The following is a 16,809-nucleotide window of genomic DNA, read 5'->3' as shown; positions in this document are numbered from 1 at the left end:
AAGGCTGGGAGACACCCACTATCACCGAGAACGCATTGAGAGAAGAGGGGAAAATAAATTAAAAAATAAAACACACAACCTAATCTAAATATTTACCTATGTTTTATTTAGTAATTGAAATTTCATATATATATACAATTATATATACAAATTTATTTATGTTTCTTCTTGCACTAAGACGTCTTTCGCAAATGCAGGCTTTCCACTGAATAGAAGTGCGCGCGCATACACACTAATATATATGAACAACGCTGTCATTTTATTGAAATATTTTTATTATTCTGCTTTTTCAGCTATTTTGTTACTCGTTATGATGAACTTAGTGAACTGTAATAAATCCGTTTCCCAACTTAAGGGATAAGTAAGGATACGTTATCTGAAAACAATAGGCCCACTAATTTTCCTAGTAAACATTAATGTTTTTGATGATTGTATTCAGTGTATTGCAAGTTAATAATTTAATATTATACTGTCTCTGGTGAGACCGCTTCAACAATTTGTCTCCTTAGGCTTTTCTTTGACTCACATCTATATAAAACTGACAACTTCACACAGTTGGTCAGTTTGCTTTACGGAAAATCAGGCAAACATCTTTTTGAACAATCTGTTACAAATTTAGAAACCACTTTAATGGAAAAAGGGAGCTTCATTGTTTAAGTTTACTAACTTGCAAAAGTGCGTACAAAGGCTATAGAGTTCAACTATGAGTGGGAAGTGCTTTATATACAAGCTTTGATTGACATATTCTCAAAATACCTGTAGTCCATCTAAATGGCAAGTAATCCATAGGAGGGATTTTCCTCTTGAACTCAAGCCAAAACAAACAAAAGGCACCTTTTGTGAAGAAACCTGTGAGGCTATTGACCATTGTTCTGTTGTAGGTACAAGACCAAGCTCATTAATGTCCATTTCATTTGTGTAGCTACAATAGTGTTCTCACTGTGCTCAGTAAAAAGAAAAAAATCCAACAATAAATTAATGACATTTTTTCGATTTATTCAACAATAAATATTATTACTATATTTCCAGCGGTTAGTGCAGAAGTAATTAGATGAGTTTTCACAGTCAACAGCAGCCATTTGTGCTCTGTGACAACAAAACCAGTAAAAACAGAAGGTTTTGACTGTGGAAAAATAGCATAGAAACAAAAGGAATATTCATTTCTTGGACATTTCAGCTCCAGGGTATCAGCACACATACAGTCAGGAAATCGGAAGTTATTATTAAGAAACATACACTCCAATCTCTGATAAAAGATACAGTAGTGATTAAAATGTTCTTCTTTACCTCAGATCCAGCAGTGCTTCATATATTAATATGTTATTAACAGCACTAATTTCGCCTTGTGAGACAGATGAAATGTTATAACCACACACACTCAGAATGAATATGTAATCGCAAACTGTATTTTAGGCTCAAACGTACCAAAAACGCTCTCCATAAATTCCAGTAGTACATGGAAACAGAAAGAAAAAGTTAATTATCTGTGTGAAACAGAAAAGAGAAGTATGCCATTAAAGTCTATATATAACATAACAAACTGCTGTACTCTAGCTGCACTCGATTTATAAAAGCCAGAGGTGTGTGATTTAACATTTTTTATGCAGGCAAGTTCTATAAAGTATCTATAAAGTAATATTTATAGAGATGGTTGAGCCCATGCGATGGTATAATATTAACAAAGGTTACAAAAACAGGCAGGCAACATTTCTTCCTTTCAAGTAAATGAATGTTTGAGACAAGCTTTCCCAGTTTTTATTAGACCAACACGGCCCTTAACTTTCTCAGTACTGCATATTAAATAGTGAAATGACGATGACTGAAAATGTGCAAATCAAAACTGTGTTTTCAGATCTGTTTTAGTGCTGATTACATTTTTCTTGTGCTTGAATGGATTCATACTGTGCACTCAGTTCATTAGCGTTCTTATGTAAAAATGATCCACCTATAAATTGATAATACAACCATATAAAACAATATCACATATTGTTGGTACTAGAGGTGTCATGATAGATGTTATTCATAATAACAGTGATATTTAAAACTGAAATTATGATAATTTTGTGGTTGTTATTACTTTCATGTTTGTACAGCTATTCCTACAGACTTTCTTGTTGCTTTAGTTTTATTTTTGTTGATGTTTTTTATGGATTTTGTAATAATATCAGTGAATTATTTTGACCATGAAAATCATGCGAGGTAAAAATCGTACATTGTGACAATCCTAACTGGTACCTGGGTATGTCTGTATTCGGTACATCATGTACTAAAATGTAAACTGGAAACATTTGGGATATTTCTTAGCGATCAGGCACTCTTTCAGCCAAAGATGAAAGGTTAAGCTGAGATTTAAATGTTTAAAATGCGACTCAAATCATCATTAATTAAAATTCTAAGCTAATAAATTAGCTGCCAGTGTCCACATGGTGGAAATCGTTTGTACACTATTCAGTTTTTCACTTTGGTGCAAATCAAGCAAATCAAGTTAATTTTTTTTTTTAAAAAAAAGGACCTTACTTGTGGAACAAACACAAGATGGCATTAATAAAAATGAACAAAAGAGCCGATGGTCATAGTCACTGTGGTATGGAAGGATAGATCTGAATGTTTTCCCACAGAGCTAATATACTGCATAAATAATAAAAAATATTCTGCATATACATTCAAGATGCTGGAGTTTTTTTCAGCACTTTCACTCTTATCTCACCGAGTCTTCGACCTGTGACCTTGGCAGTGTTAGTGTAACATCAGCTGAGTTAGACCGCAGTCCACTAGTCCAGCTGACGTTTTGTCGCCTTCCATAAAAACGACTGACTCTGCTACTGTGTGGGTTTACATGGTCTTGCCCCTTTGCTGGGGGCATCCACCTTGTCTTCTGGGTCTACTTTCTCTTTAGTGTATTCGGCATCATCTTCTTTATGAGGGAACATCCACGCCAGCGCAGCACCAGCTGTGCCGTCACCGGTCTGACGTGAGAAGCACAAGAAAGTGGCCCAGATGAAGGCACAGCAGCCAGTGAAGGTGGTCCGCACATACAGAGGCACCAAGGCAAAGTTCAGAAACTGAGAGAAATTGAGAAAACAGCATATCGTCATCACCATTATGTCATAAATGTCTACTGATTGCTATTTAACACAGTGGTATGGATAGCAACTGGAGGGTAAAAGGTGTGGACAATGACCCAATACAGTACGTAGGAAACACAGAAAAACACTTCCCCAGATACGTATTTAGCCTTTATTTTTTTAGCCTTTATTGGATAGAGAGGGTGTAGATAGACAGTAAAGCGGGGGGAGAGAGGGGAAGACATGCAGCTAAGGGCTAAGGGTTTGATTCAAACCCGGTCCTACTGCTCTCTGGTCATACGGCATATCGTCGCTTGCTCACCCACTGAGCCCACCGCCGTTTTTGAAGGTGAGATTGATTTTTGTGATACTACAGGATATTTTATTTGTTTTTACTTCATAGTTTCATAGTAATAAGCTATTATTTTACAATCCTGTGTTTTGATTCATGTTTCTGCTGCTAATGCAGTACAATGAACTGTAACTTTATTGTGGTATTTGACTTAGGTTTCTTCTCTGGTTTTCATGGAGTTTTTTGGATGCCCATTTAGCTGGGTTTCTGTTTAAGCTTCAGTTTCTACTTTGAGTTTATTACTTGTGCTAAGTGTCTTCAGTGATTCCCCTCTCAGTTCTCTCTTTTGCCTCATCCTTTAATGCTAATGCATTTGTCCTCCTTGTTCCCCTGTCTCTGTCTTCGTGTTTAGTGTGAGCCTTCATTTCTCCACATTTACCTTTTTGTCTTTTGGTTATTTCTTAAGCTTGGTTTTTCTTCATGTGTTACTTCCTACCTTGGCATTGTCCTTATTTTTTGTTATGTCTAAACCTGAACCTTCATGTGCCCCTTGCTCTGCTGATCTCACTGAGGATGATGGACTTTGATTTCTGATGGTGTCTGTTTTTGGTCTTTGCTTGATGAAAATAGTTCAAATGTAGCAAAGCAGATCATTGAATTAGAGTCAGAATACTGTTTCCCAGAGAAAAATATTTGGTCAGTTGCTCCAAGACAGTAACAAAAGTTACTAGCTAAATTAACATAAATAATGCAATACATTACAAAGTTACAAAATACAACAGAAATAGCTGTAATACATACAAATAGCTCTAATTATAAATAACTAGTACATTACACAAAATTAAATGCTTTTGGTTGACATTGAGCTGTCCCTCTTATTATACTGTACTTACTCAGAATAAGTAACATTTTAAATAAATGATGCTCAGGTCACTTTGTTTAGCCACTAAAAAATGTGTTGTTTTTATATATACCCTTCGTCCCTGAACTTTATTGCACAATTACTCTACATAGCTTCACCCAATTATATTAATGGACATAAGGTGATGATGATGCTGCTGATATTTACCTGCATGAATGGCCAGAACATTAGCCCTGTCTGAGAAGAGAGATACAAACAAAGCACAAAATAAGAACTAGAAAACATAATCAGAAGAGCACCTAATAAACGGTTTGTACTAATAAGACTGCAGATGTTTGGGATTTGAGCACTCAACACATTGGACTCTTCTGCTTTGAAACAGGTACTGTTAACTGTCACGACTTTAGAAAATAACAGCCTGTGTCTGTGACTCACCTTATAAGTATTCAGGAATTTTTCTCTCCAGTCTTCCAAGATGTCTTCTTTGCCCTCCAAGAAACTGACACCTGGAGGCACATGAGATTTGACTGATTTATAGGCAGTGCAGGAAGACCAATGTAGTTTGTACAGTATAAACATATTAAATAATCATGTCATGTTTTTTGAAGATCTTGATAAACATAGCCACATTTGAAACAAAAATTAGTACAATAACCCAGTGTACACTGTTTCCCACTATCATTATGGAGTTTATGAAGCTTATGTGTAAGTTCAATGAGGATCTGTAATCACTTATCTGCCTGCCTCCCTGTGTGTTCAGCTGCTTTTCTGTTTTCTACACGACTACTGCTTCCCTGTACCGTCAATCTCAATACTGACGTCATTACTCTAGTCCAGTCATTTTCTCACCCGCCTTCTTTGTGCCAATCAGCCTCTGCTTTGCATGTTTTAAATCTCTGTTCCCACAGAACCCACCTCTACCCCATCTTGTTTAAACCCCTCAGCCAGAACTCTATTAAAGCTTCTGTATTCATTTTCACCATCAGCAGCGTTTAGACTCCGGGGCATGCTGTCCTAAATCATATCTCCGCTGGGATTTCATTCTGGCATGATGGGTCATCTGAGTCTAATCCCCAAATACATTAATTTCTGTATCTCAATTTTTAAGGATTCAACTGTTTCCACATTTGAAGTGAGTCAAATAGGTCCATGTTAGGTTGTTTGTGTTTAACTAAACGTGCTGGTCTGGCTTTAAAAAATCCATCCATCTCCATTTCTGAATAAATTCTTTAATCTGTCTTGCATGTATTGGTTATTATTCCCTAACAAAAAAGGGAAAATATTAATTTTACTATACTATCTTGATTCTAGTTAATTTTTAATTTAACTTTCAATAGTTAATAAATAAAACCGATTATTCCACTTTCAACCTTTAAGGTTATAGTTATAAAATCTGTAGTTTTTTGAGCAGTAGAAGCAATTTTAGAGAAGAAGTTACAAAAGAAAGGTTTTGTGACAGACTGCAATAACAAGTTCTGATAAATTTATACCAGCAATATTGCTGTATATTGTTATGATTGTATCTGAGTGGATTGGAGCCTTACTGACACTTCTGGAACTCATGAAAGCACAAGCTACACAATAGCTTATTGTGAAAATACCGCCCGAGTCCACAACAACTTTTGCTCAGCAGTAATGAATACTGTAAAACAACTGAGCTGCTCTGCTCTGCTGAATAAAACCATTTCTACGGTACCCCCCCCCCCCCCCCCCCCCCCCCCCCAAAAAAAAAAAAAAAAATCTTTTCCCCCTGCATTATGTCTCGACATCAGCACATACCGGGAGACATAAACACTAAAATCAGGGGATTTTTGTGGCTTGTAATGAGCCATTCTGGGGGAGTGACTACATACAAGGACTCAAATGGTCTGCATGTTAAAGAAAATTCTAATCAGTTTCCTGTTATTTTTAGTCATTTGATGAACAAAAATGTATTTTGCAAGGAAAATTACAACCCGCTTATAATCTTATTTGTACTCTCAAAGCTGTAATCATAAGCTTTGACAGCAGATATGTCAAATGTTTAAATAAGCAGTTGTTCTTTGATTTTTTTTTTCCTCTGTAGATTTATTATTAAAAACTTGCTAAGATTGAGATCCCTTTGTAATCCGTGTTCTGATAGGGAGGAATTTTATCACTTCCCATTTAAAGTAAACCACTGTAATGAAGCAATATCTGCTGGCAGTATTAGTCGTAGTCCGCCCAGTTAGTGGTAATAATCCACTCCTTCATGTCTTTCACTTGACCTCTGCTCGTCTGTGTCACGAGACAAGGAACAAGTGGTGATATTACGCCACATGAAAGGAGCCCAGAGAGGGCATGGGTCTGGTTACAAATGGACAGAGAGGCGATCAGCTGTGAGATTAACCATTAACCGCCGTCAGAAATCCTCCAGCCTGTGCCTCCCACAGCCCACCGACCTGTGTAGAAGACACTGGTGGCGAGGGGTGCCGCCGTCGTCTGGTCCAGGAACAGCTTCCTCATCACCATCCCGATAGAGTTCCCGGGAAATCTCCTCTCCAGGAAACGCATCCAGAAGAAATTGAAGTTGCCATGGAAACTAAACGCGACCACCGCGACGTTCCGTGTTTGTCTCCACTCGATGGTCTCCCTCCCGGAGAACCACTGGTGGACGAAGTCCCCCCCGGCGAACAGGCAGCCGTACAGTGTCACGTTGGTAACCCACGGAAAGCGACGGGCATGTCTTAAAAACAGCCTTAGCATTATTTTAGCTGCCGTTACCCCGTGAAGTGAAAATAAAAACCTATTTCAAGTCCTTTTAACCACAAAACGATTGACTGTGATGTGCTAGCTAAACGCGTATCTTCACTCTCTCCACATAACAGTATTCACCTACCACCGAGTCTTTACGTTTCTCGTGTAATTTACGCTATAAAAACACAAAATCATTGCTAGGATACTTGCTTGGCAAACACCATACAGCTGTAACTGGTGACTGGACTGACAGCCGGCGCAAAGATAGCTTCCTTTTGCTTAAATTTACTACGCCCCCTTTTTACGTGAAAAACAGAAGCAGCGTTGAAGGGGCGGGGCTGGAACGTCCAGAGGAATTTGTCCGCTTCACCGCGAGGATCTTACCTCAAGTGACGCTTTTATGAACAACCAGACCGTGAAGTGCGAAGGCTTCTCTGTCAAATAATGTCTTCTTTACATCATGGCAAGGCTAATAGATCCAGCATCTCAAGGGCCACAGATCAAAGACTCGACTTCAAATCTAAATCTTCTCTGCAGAAAATCACTGGCAGTACTGACAGGGTCCGTTCAGGGGATAATAACACAGGCTATAATAACACAGGCTACCAAGGACGGAGATTACAACTGTGTTTTTCAGTTGTAGTCACAGTGGCGAAATAAGAATATTATTATATATATATTTTGTATTTTAAATATGTAACGGCGGTGCATGTATTCCGTTACTCCCCAATACTGATTATTATTCTGTATAATAACTGCCTTTTTGGGGTACTTTAATTATATCTTTATGTTTAAACCTTTCTACTACAACATAAGCTGGTTTATGACTTTCACCACTTTGTAAGCCTGTTATTCATTAACAGTGTTGGGGAGTAACGGAATACATGTACCGCCGTTACGTATTTAAAATACAAAATATGAGTAATTGTATTTCGTTACAGTTACCGTATAAAAGGGTGGTATTTAGAATACAGTTACTTTGTTGAAATAAATGGATTACACGGTGGTACTTCCCTGTTTCATATTGTCAGGGGTCAGGACTGTTTGGGTTTTGTTTGACAGCTACGTTCTGTTGTTCCAGGCGGCAGCGTTACGGTTGCCATGGTTACAGGGTGCCACTCTCTCTCTGCGTGTTTCCTGGGTGAGAGAGCGCCTTTTTGTTGTTGTTGTGCTAAGCTAATAGGCAGAATGCTACCGGTATAGCTCTAAAGAATGTAGCATCATAGGCAGTGTAGTCGGGTGCTGCAGTGAGAATGGACTGCCATACCCGTTATGTGTCTGTGAGCGAGGGAGGGAGAAAAAGGAAAAGTACGAGCTGTCATCGAGCAAAAACGGGAGCTGGAAGCATGTAAATATAATAATAACCACTGCAGCCAAGAAGAGTGCCTGACTAGCCCAGTTGTAAGTAAGCTATTAAGACTCGAGAGTACACCGTGTTCGTGTTTTCCTCCAAAAACAATAAGTTCCGTTGGAGCAGCCTTTCAACGCCTCTCTCTGTCTCTCGCAAGCAAAGTTGACCCACACAACAAAGTAAAGCTATTTTTCGGCTACGAGCCCGACACAGAACCCACCGTATTAGCCAGAGGTCCCTTTACTACGGTTCAGAGCCGCGGACCTTCAGTAACAGTAATAAATCACAGCAATAGTACATTCACGTAGTTGTAAACAGCATGATAATATATTAATATTTTGGATATTAAGTAATCCAAAGTATTCAGAATACGTTACTCTCATTGAGTAACGTAACGGAATACGTTACAGAATACATTTTGGGGCATGCATTCTGTAATCTGTAATGGAATACATTTTAAAAGTAACCTTCCCAACACTGATAATAATACTGGATCATGATTATTATCCATGAAGGTTCAATTCACTTCAATTTTATTTATATAGCGCCAAATCACAACAAAAGTCACCTCAAGGCGCTTCATAGGTACAGAGAAAAACCCAACAATCATATGACCCCCTATGAGCAGGCTCAGGGAGGGGCAGCCATCTGCTGCGACCGTTAGCTGAAGGCTTTTCAGCGAGTTTTTAGGACATCCTGATAATAATGAATTACAGTAGTCCAGCCTGGAAGTAATAAATCCATGAACTAGTTTTTCAGTGTCACTAAGAGACAGGATATTTCTAACTTTAGAGATGTTGCGCAAATGGAAGAAAGCAGTCTTACATAATTGTTGTGTGTTGAAGGACATGTCCTGGTCAAAAATGACTCCAAGGTTCCTCACAGCGTTACTGGAGGCCAAGGTAATGCCATCCAGAGTAAGAATCTGGTTAGATACCATATTTCTAAGATTTTCAGGGCCGAGTACAATAACCTCAGTTTTATCTGAATTAAGAGAAAGTTAGCAGCCATCCAGGTCTTTATGTCTTTAAGACATTCCTGCAGTTTAACTAATTGGTGTGTGTTACCTGGCTTCCTGGACAGATAGAGTTGGGTGTCATCTGCATAGCAGTGAAAATGGATACTATGTCTTCTAATGATGCTGCCTTGGGGAAGCATGTATAATGTAAACAGAATTGGTCCTAGCACCGAACCCTGTGGAACACCATAATTGACCTTAGTGTGTGAAGAGGACTCTCCATTTACATGTACAAATTGGAATCTATTAGATAGATATGATACAAACCACTGCAGTGAAGTACCTGTAATACCTACAGCATGTTCTAATCGCTCTAATAGGATATTATGGTCAACAGTATCGAATGCTGCACTAAGGTCTAGCAGGACAAGCACAGAGATGAGTCCACTGTCAGAAGATCATTTGTAACCTTCACTAAAGCTGTTTCTGTGCTGTGATGAGCTCTGAAACCTGACTGAAACTCTTCAAATAAGCCATTCCTCTGCAGATGATCTGTTAGCTGTTTGACAACTACTCTTTCAAGGATTTTTGATATGAAAGGAAGGTTGGAGATTGGCCTATAATTAGCTAAGACTGCTGGGTCTAGAGATGGCTTTTTGAGTAAAGGTTTATACAGCCACCTTGAAGGCCTGTGGTACATAGCCGATTATTAGAGATAGGTTGATCATATTTAGGATCGAAGGATTATGTATGTATTGTATGATTTTACAAATGTGTATATAACTTTAACTTTATATTAATTTAAATCTATGACGGTCTAACATTAATAGGTAGCAAAAGAATAAGTAACTAAAGCTTTCAAATAAATCGTTTGGAGAACAGAGTACAAGATTTACATCCACAATAAAGTGGAGTAGAGGTATAAAAGTAGCACAATGCAAAAGTCAAGTAAAAGGTAAGTCAGTAAAATACTTGACTAATTATATGTCTGTGAAGGTTCTCAGTCATCCAGGTCATTGTAGTCAAAGGAGCTTGCAAAGAAAAGGGTCTGGACTTCTTTAAGTTGCTTGAAGACGTTTCACCTCTCATCCGAGAAGCTTCTTCGGTTCTAAGGTCAAATGGTGGAGAGTCCCAGATATAAACCTAGTGGGAGTATCCCCCCACAGAGGGACAAAAGGACCCCCTGATGATCCTCTAATCGCCTGAGCCAAGGTGTGAAACTGGGTGTGGGTCCCAATCAGCCAGAGTTTCGGGGGAGTTCATTGTGAAACCTGGCCCCACCTTATCATGCGAATTCCTGAGGTCAGATGGCCCAGGATGTGAGTGGGCGTTAACTATTATACTAAATTCCATTGAGTTTAATCCATAATAAGGTTGGTGTGACAGAAGAGAATGCTAGGGATAAGGTGGGGCAGATGGTCCTGTGTGGTGACCCCTAAGGAGAACAGCTAAAGAAGAAGAGTTGAATCAAATCAATCCTACAAGAAGTTGATCTAAAAGTGACACAAACAACTGTAGATATTGCTGAATTTACAGGAATGAGGACTTTTATTTACTGCCCCCCCTCCCCCCCTCCGCAATACATGTGTAATGCAGTCCAGCAGAAGACACAGATTCTTTAAGAAATGTGAACTGTCAGACCCCAGTTCATCAGTTCTTCTGACAGTAACAGTTTAGTCTGTATAGCACATTTGAAGCCACTAATAAGGAGCATTTAGGATACCCCTCACCCCCTCAAAATAAATAAATAAAAACCTAAGCACTGCACATAACCCAGCACACAGTACACACCTAGGCATAAAGTACACACAAACACGCATTCAAGCATAAGTACATGCACTCACACAGGCATACTTACAAAGAACCTACTGTGTATGTTGCAGGAAAAGCTAATTTAAAATGAAAATGAAGCATTGATTTAAGTTACCTGACAGAAGGAAGAATGCCTTTCCAAAGTTTAGATGCCAACACCTCCAAAACGTGGTCTGCTCTGGATTCAAAATTAGATCACGGAAAAAGGCCCTGATCCGATGAATAGAGGTGTTGACTGCTGGAATTTATGTCTCAGAAGATTTGTAGGAGCAGGAACCTGGTCATGTAGGGATTTCTAGGTTTTAAAATGATAATGGAATGTACTGATTTGCATCTAGAGCACAGACACACACATTTTATCTAATAAAACACATTGACACTTTTTACAAATGGCATTTGAGCAAACTGTTGCAAATTATCAACCAAAAATGTATTTTTCGATCTGAACAATGCGAGCATTCAAAACAGATGTCCTCATTCACATTTATTTCTCAACAAATACAGCATGTTCACAAGTTCCAACAATTTACACTGAATTTATCAAGCACCTTAAAACACAACTGATGAAAAGGCCATGAATGAAATTTTTATCAGGCAAAACTAGTAAAACCGCATTTTCCTTAATTAAAAAACAATCCATAACATCCACACTGCAGATTACCATACAAATGTACACATGCAGTTTGTAAAACAAACATATTCTTAGCCAGGTCTGCAAAAGAATATAGCTTATGATAAAATATCTTTTACGCAGTAGATGTGTTTTTAGTCAAAAAATAAACTTTAACTATTACACAATGAAGAATTTAATTGTTCATCAAAATACATGATAGAAATTGTAGCTGCACATTAATTTCTTAACTTTTATATGTCTACTGTCTTCTGGCTTTGGGAGAGGAGGTAATCAATCAGAGCTGTATCACATCTGAAACTGATTCTAACACTTGACTAATACTGAACCCATAATGTGGAAAAGGTCAGCACTTGGGACACCTGGTGAGACACTGTAAATGATTTCCTTTAAAAAGGGAAAACAAAGAAGCAGTAGGACCTTATCCTGAACTTGCTGCAGTACAGCACACTTCGTATGAAGTCCTGAAAGTGAGAAAAACTATTAGAGGCACGAACAAAGACACTGCCTCTACTCATTCCACTGGACCAGCCAGATGAGTCAGGAAAGCAATTCAACAGATACATGTTCAAGTAAAGTAAACTCCATTTTAAGACACAATAAACACAGAACAGAAATCAGGTGAGAGGGTCACAGTGCATCCCACTGAGCTGAGAGACAAAAAAAAGTCAGCTACTGGGTTAAGGTTCAGCGAGAAAAGAGTTTGACTCTATGACTGGACAACCCTCTCCCAGTCCCCAGTCTCCGTCCTGTGGTAGAACTGTGGTTGACCCCCTGGAAACAGGCTTTCAGAGTTGGGGTGGTCTAAAAGGAATTGAATAGTGGACTTCATATGCTGGACAAAGTGCGGTGGCTCAGCCCTCGGAGAGGTGGACAGGTACTAAATAAGAGGACGAAATACCAAAGTCATAGTCTGTTTTATATACTCACAAAAAAGCTTCTTGTCATTGGTTAACAACCAAAGACAATAACTTCCAATAACGTTACCTTTAAAATTGTGTCGTCATTCTGTGACAACCAGAAGGCAATATCCAGATTCTGAGACCATGTGCACGGGCCGATTTGAAAGAGTCCCCGACTCGAGTCATATATGTTAACCATCTGCAAGGGATGATTATTTTAATTGGTATGTTTTAGTTTTTTGCCAGCAAAAAACAAAAACTAAACATAAAAATAACAACAGACTTGTGAAAACATTTTTAAGTCACTTCAATAAGTACTGGAAGTCAGAAAAAAAAATCAGTGATGATGTAATCTGAGGATCTCTTTCAAAATTAACAGACTGATTAAATATGAGGTAGACAACTGAAAATTGTGTATAGCCAAACATGCATTTTACTCTCAAAAAAATCCCATCATGTCATGTTTGCAGAGCACCTCTCCTCCCGTGAAGGTCCGTGCTGATCGCAGCTCCTCCGCAGGGCCTTTATGAGGGAAGGAGGCGGGGTAAACGTCCCCTGTTTTAACATCTACACCTGTTCAGAAACAAAGTCACAACATATTAAAGGCTGAATACCACGAAAGCACTGGATCCTGTTCTGTAACAGTATCACTTACCAATTCCATATACTACAGGTCTGTGAGTTCCATTAACAACCACATCGTTCATTTCTACAACAGCGAATCGAAGGCACGATTAGAGCAAAGGTTTTGTTTTGACAGGTGTATCTAAACAGTCTTCAACAGTTAAAACAAACAAAACAAAGTTACCTGTGATGCAGCATGTTTCCAGATGAATATCCTCCTTCTGTACCTGGAACGCTGCTGTGAAGTGATAAAAAGCCATTTAAGTTACGCAAGGTCCGCTGCTGCTGCGTTACACTGCAGTGTAACATGAAGTAAGTTTGTAAGGTTATACCCAGTATATCAAGGCTGAGGTTATGGGATGTTTTTGAGTCGTCATTGAATCCCCCGACAAGATGGAGCTCAAGTCTGCATATTGGAAAGGAGAGGAGAAATGTAAATTAATTAATTAGTTGAATAATCTGGAATTTTACTGCTTTTTTATGTGTGTGTCATACCTGCCCTCCTTACAAGCATCACTCAGTGATGTCACCGCTTTCACGAGGAGTGGTACTTCAGACCAAGTGCTGGAACCGTCACAATGACCTAGGCAAACTGCTCCACTTCCTAAGAAATAATGAAACGTAATTGTTAACCACAAATTCAAAATACAGTTTCCTTTTATAATGCCTTAGCACAAATGGTAAAATGGTAAATGGCCTGTATTTGTATAGCGCTTTACTAGTCCCTAAGGACCCCAAAGCGCTTTACACATTCAGTCATCCACACATTCACACAGTGGTGATGGCAAGCTACATTGTAGCCACAGCCGCCCTGGGGCGCACTGACAGAGGCGAGGCTGCCGGACACTGGCGCCACCGGGCCCTCTGACCACCACCAGTAGGCAACGGGTGAAGTGTCTTGCCCAAGGACACAACGACCGAGACTGTTGGAGCCGGGGCTCAAACGGGCAACCTTCCGATTACAAGACGAACTGCCAACTCTTGAGCCACGATCGCCCCAAATGTGGTAAAGGATTTCTCACCAGTGTGCCGCAGCACAATCAAATGGCAGGTTGTGGCATCATCAGATCCAATGACTGAAACGCATTCTGTTAGAAATAAGACAACAAAGCATGTTACTGTTACAGTGCATCACATGATCTGGAAGACCAAGTAAACGTGCTGAAGTGCTGAATTTTATACCAAATAGTCCATAAATAAATAAATGAATAAAAGCAGAGTGATGCTTAGAATAATTCTTGATCCAAAAGCTATTCAGTGGTCAGACTTCATCACACACTGCTAAGGTTTCTGTTGTTGGCTGAATGCAGACTTAAAGCTGTGATGTGACACCAGCCTGCAGGAGATGCATTCATTCAGTTTTTCATGGGAAAATATTTTTTTCCTTTAAAGCAACCAATCAACATGATGAAGCCAAGAGTTTTTTGCACTTGAGGTTGAGCAGCAATGGCAAAAAGTAACCCCAAAGATTTCTTTACCTAGCTTGATGATGAGGTGGAACTGTCACTGAAAGTAATTCATGAATATAAGGCAGACAACATAGACTGGGATTTATTCCACATACTGCTACATATTAGAGTGGGTACCAGGCACGTTATCCATCCATCATTTTAATGCTTTGGCAATTAAAGTAAAGTGCAGACACAAGCGGAGTAAAATTACAAAATGTGTGAGAGCTTAGCTGCAAGGCTTCGGCTTCATTTTTGTAACTGATATGACAAAACTGGGAAGTGAAAATGTCTATGTCTTCTTTTTCAGTAGCCTCTGTTTTTGCCTGTCCAGCCCAAAACATAACCCTTGAGTTTTCAAGCTAAAACTGGTTCAACAGCATCTCCACCCATCTCTGTTATGTGGGCCCTAAAAGATCAAAGCTGTGTGAGGGTAATGTGTAGACATAATAAAAGTCTTATGTATCAGTGTGTATACAGCCTTGTGATGCCATGTTTCCAGTATTTTGTTTTACTCACTGTCTGCTGGTGTTGTTGCAGCAAACTCCCTCTGATGGACATACAGGAGGCACTTTGGATCAACATCAACAAGCGGCTTAGACCGAAATGCTTTTGCCTTTTCCTGTGACATGAAAGCAAAATAGTTAAATGGTTCAAAGTGATAAAACAAAGAAAACAACACAAACTGATTTAGTATTTGACTCGGATATTTGTTCTGATCCTGACTTGTAAAGCTGGATCAATTATTGGGGACGACGGGATGCGGGCCAGCAGGTTTACAGGGGGTTACTAGTAGTTATGTTCGGTGAAACTTTAGTTGGGTAGTTTTATTGCACTTCCTGCAACAATTTGCAATTTTCAGCAGCTTAATATTATTTCACTTTTCCTCTCACTGTCTGCTCCACTCTCACAGTATGACTGAGAGACACAATAGTGTGACCATAAACAAAAGCAAGGTGCAGTGAAGACTCTCTCACTGAGCTGAAATGAGACCAGTGCAATAAACGCAGTGAATATTATTTTTTCATTTATCTTGTTATTTTATCTTTCAACTTCCCCTTACTAAAAAACAAAAACAAAAAACAACTAACTGACATACAGTTAAAGAAGATTTGAAGACTAGATTACCAAAATAAAGGAACAAAGTAAGAAGGCTTGAATGAATCTTATTCTGAGCTAAGCACAGGTATCCTACCCATCTCGAGGATTTGGGATGGAATTGGGATTTGGCAAAGCGACATTTATGTGTAAATTATTTGTTTATGTGGATGTTACTGTTATTGAGGGTTTGAATCTTTTTCATGTTCGTTATTAGTCCACACTGGATATCTATAGCTATAAACGAAATCTATATTTAAGGTACCTGAAACGTAGTCGTAGTGCAGTTCTAGAAATCATTCCTGTGTAACTTATTAGGTTTGGTTTTTTGCTTCATGCACAGATTTACAACCACTGACACTTACTTGGTTACTTTAGAGACAGTTAAATCTGCTATGTTAGTAAATTATCAACTGCGATTTTGTTAGCATAACGATATACAGACAATTCCTATTAAATGAAAAGGAGGAGCTAACTATAGCAGCCACACTTTTGCAAAAACAAACCTGTAAATGTGGATTTTTGTCGAACAGGTCCGCTGTCGATCTTATGCGGTCAAGCGGTTTATTTTGAATGAACAAAGGCATTTCTTCAGGCTATGTGAACTTTACAGTGGTTGTCACGAAGAGCAAAAACTTCATATTACTATCTTTAAATATCACATGCTAAAGTCATTACTCAGTACAGTCATTGGTTCCACCCATCTGCTTGAACTTCCTGGAAGACTTTTCTTCGTCGCTTCACAGTCGGATGCTCCAGGTGAAGCATTAGCGCCCCCTACTGCTGAGTTAGAGATTCCTTATGTTCTTCGTTAAAAGCATGAGATTTGTGTCAACACAGAGCTTTTTTAACTTCTTTGTGGAGATCATTTTAAGGTCCCTCCATCTCACTTTGCCTTTTCACCGTAAAATAGGGCCCAAAGTTTTGACGCCACACAGCGATAAAAAGCGCATTGTTTACACTTATCATATTCACCATTGCGGCTAGTGAATATGCGTACGTAGTAAAGGTTCGTTTTAGACGAGGCTACGTAAACTTACTAGCTGAAGTC

General features: G+C 39.0%; 2 protein-coding genes across 2 annotated transcripts; both read right to left on the bottom strand.

Annotated features, from left to right (window-relative positions):
- Nucleotides 1-979: 979 nt before the first annotated feature.
- LOC146516324 (mpv17-like protein) lies at nucleotides 980-7,306 on the bottom strand. Its single transcript, XM_085161474.1, has 4 exons — nucleotides 6,640-7,306; nucleotides 4,655-4,725; nucleotides 4,427-4,456; nucleotides 980-3,062 (listed from the first exon to the last, which is right to left on the bottom strand). The coding sequence occupies exons 1-4, from the start codon at nucleotides 6,941-6,943 to the stop codon at nucleotides 2,820-2,822; spliced, it is 648 nt and encodes a 215-aa protein (XP_085017600.1). The 5' UTR covers nucleotides 6,944-7,306; the 3' UTR covers nucleotides 980-2,819.
- Nucleotides 7,307-11,659: 4,353 nt separating this feature from the next.
- On the bottom strand, nucleotides 11,660-16,683 carry ntan1 (N-terminal asparagine amidase). Its single transcript, XM_085161461.1, has 10 exons — nucleotides 16,265-16,683; nucleotides 15,180-15,282; nucleotides 14,235-14,300; nucleotides 13,708-13,816; nucleotides 13,545-13,618; nucleotides 13,397-13,450; nucleotides 13,244-13,297; nucleotides 13,064-13,161; nucleotides 12,674-12,787; nucleotides 11,660-12,566 (listed from the first exon to the last, which is right to left on the bottom strand). The coding sequence occupies exons 1-10, from the start codon at nucleotides 16,343-16,345 to the stop codon at nucleotides 12,396-12,398; spliced, it is 924 nt and encodes a 307-aa protein (XP_085017587.1). The 5' UTR covers nucleotides 16,346-16,683; the 3' UTR covers nucleotides 11,660-12,395.
- Between the last annotated feature and the right edge of the window lie 126 nt (nucleotides 16,684-16,809).

The sequence above is a fragment of the Neolamprologus multifasciatus genome, chromosome 6 (genome assembly GCF_963576455.1).
Source record: "Neolamprologus multifasciatus chromosome 6, fNeoMul1.2, whole genome shotgun sequence".
Taxonomy (NCBI): Eukaryota; Metazoa; Chordata; class Actinopteri; order Cichliformes; family Cichlidae; genus Neolamprologus; species Neolamprologus multifasciatus.
Note: the sequence above shows the minus strand (reverse complement) of the source record. Positions and strands in the feature narration are given on the sequence as shown.

Coding starts and splice junctions, on each gene's coding strand:
- ntan1 (XM_085161461.1), bottom strand. CDS start 16,345: ATGCCTTTGTTCATTCAAAATAAACCGCTTGACCGCATAAGATCGACA. Junction 13,451..13,544: donor CCTCAGCCTTGATATACTGG/GTATAACCTTAC, acceptor ATCACTTCACAG/CAGCGTTCCAGGTACAGAAG. Junction 13,162..13,243: donor ACCTGTAGTATATGGAATTG/GTAAGTGATACT, acceptor GTTTCTGAACAG/GTGTAGATGTTAAAACAGGG.
- LOC146516324 (XM_085161474.1), bottom strand. CDS start 6,943: ATGCTAAGGCTGTTTTTAAGACATGCCCGTCGCTTTCCGTGGGTTACC. Junction 4,726..6,639: donor CACCAGTGTCTTCTACACAG/GTCGGTGGGCTG, acceptor ATGTGCCTCCAG/GTGTCAGTTTCTTGGAGGGC. Junction 3,063..4,426: donor TGTTCTGGCCATTCATGCAG/GTAAATATCAGC, acceptor AATTTCTCTCAG/TTTCTGAACTTTGCCTTGGT.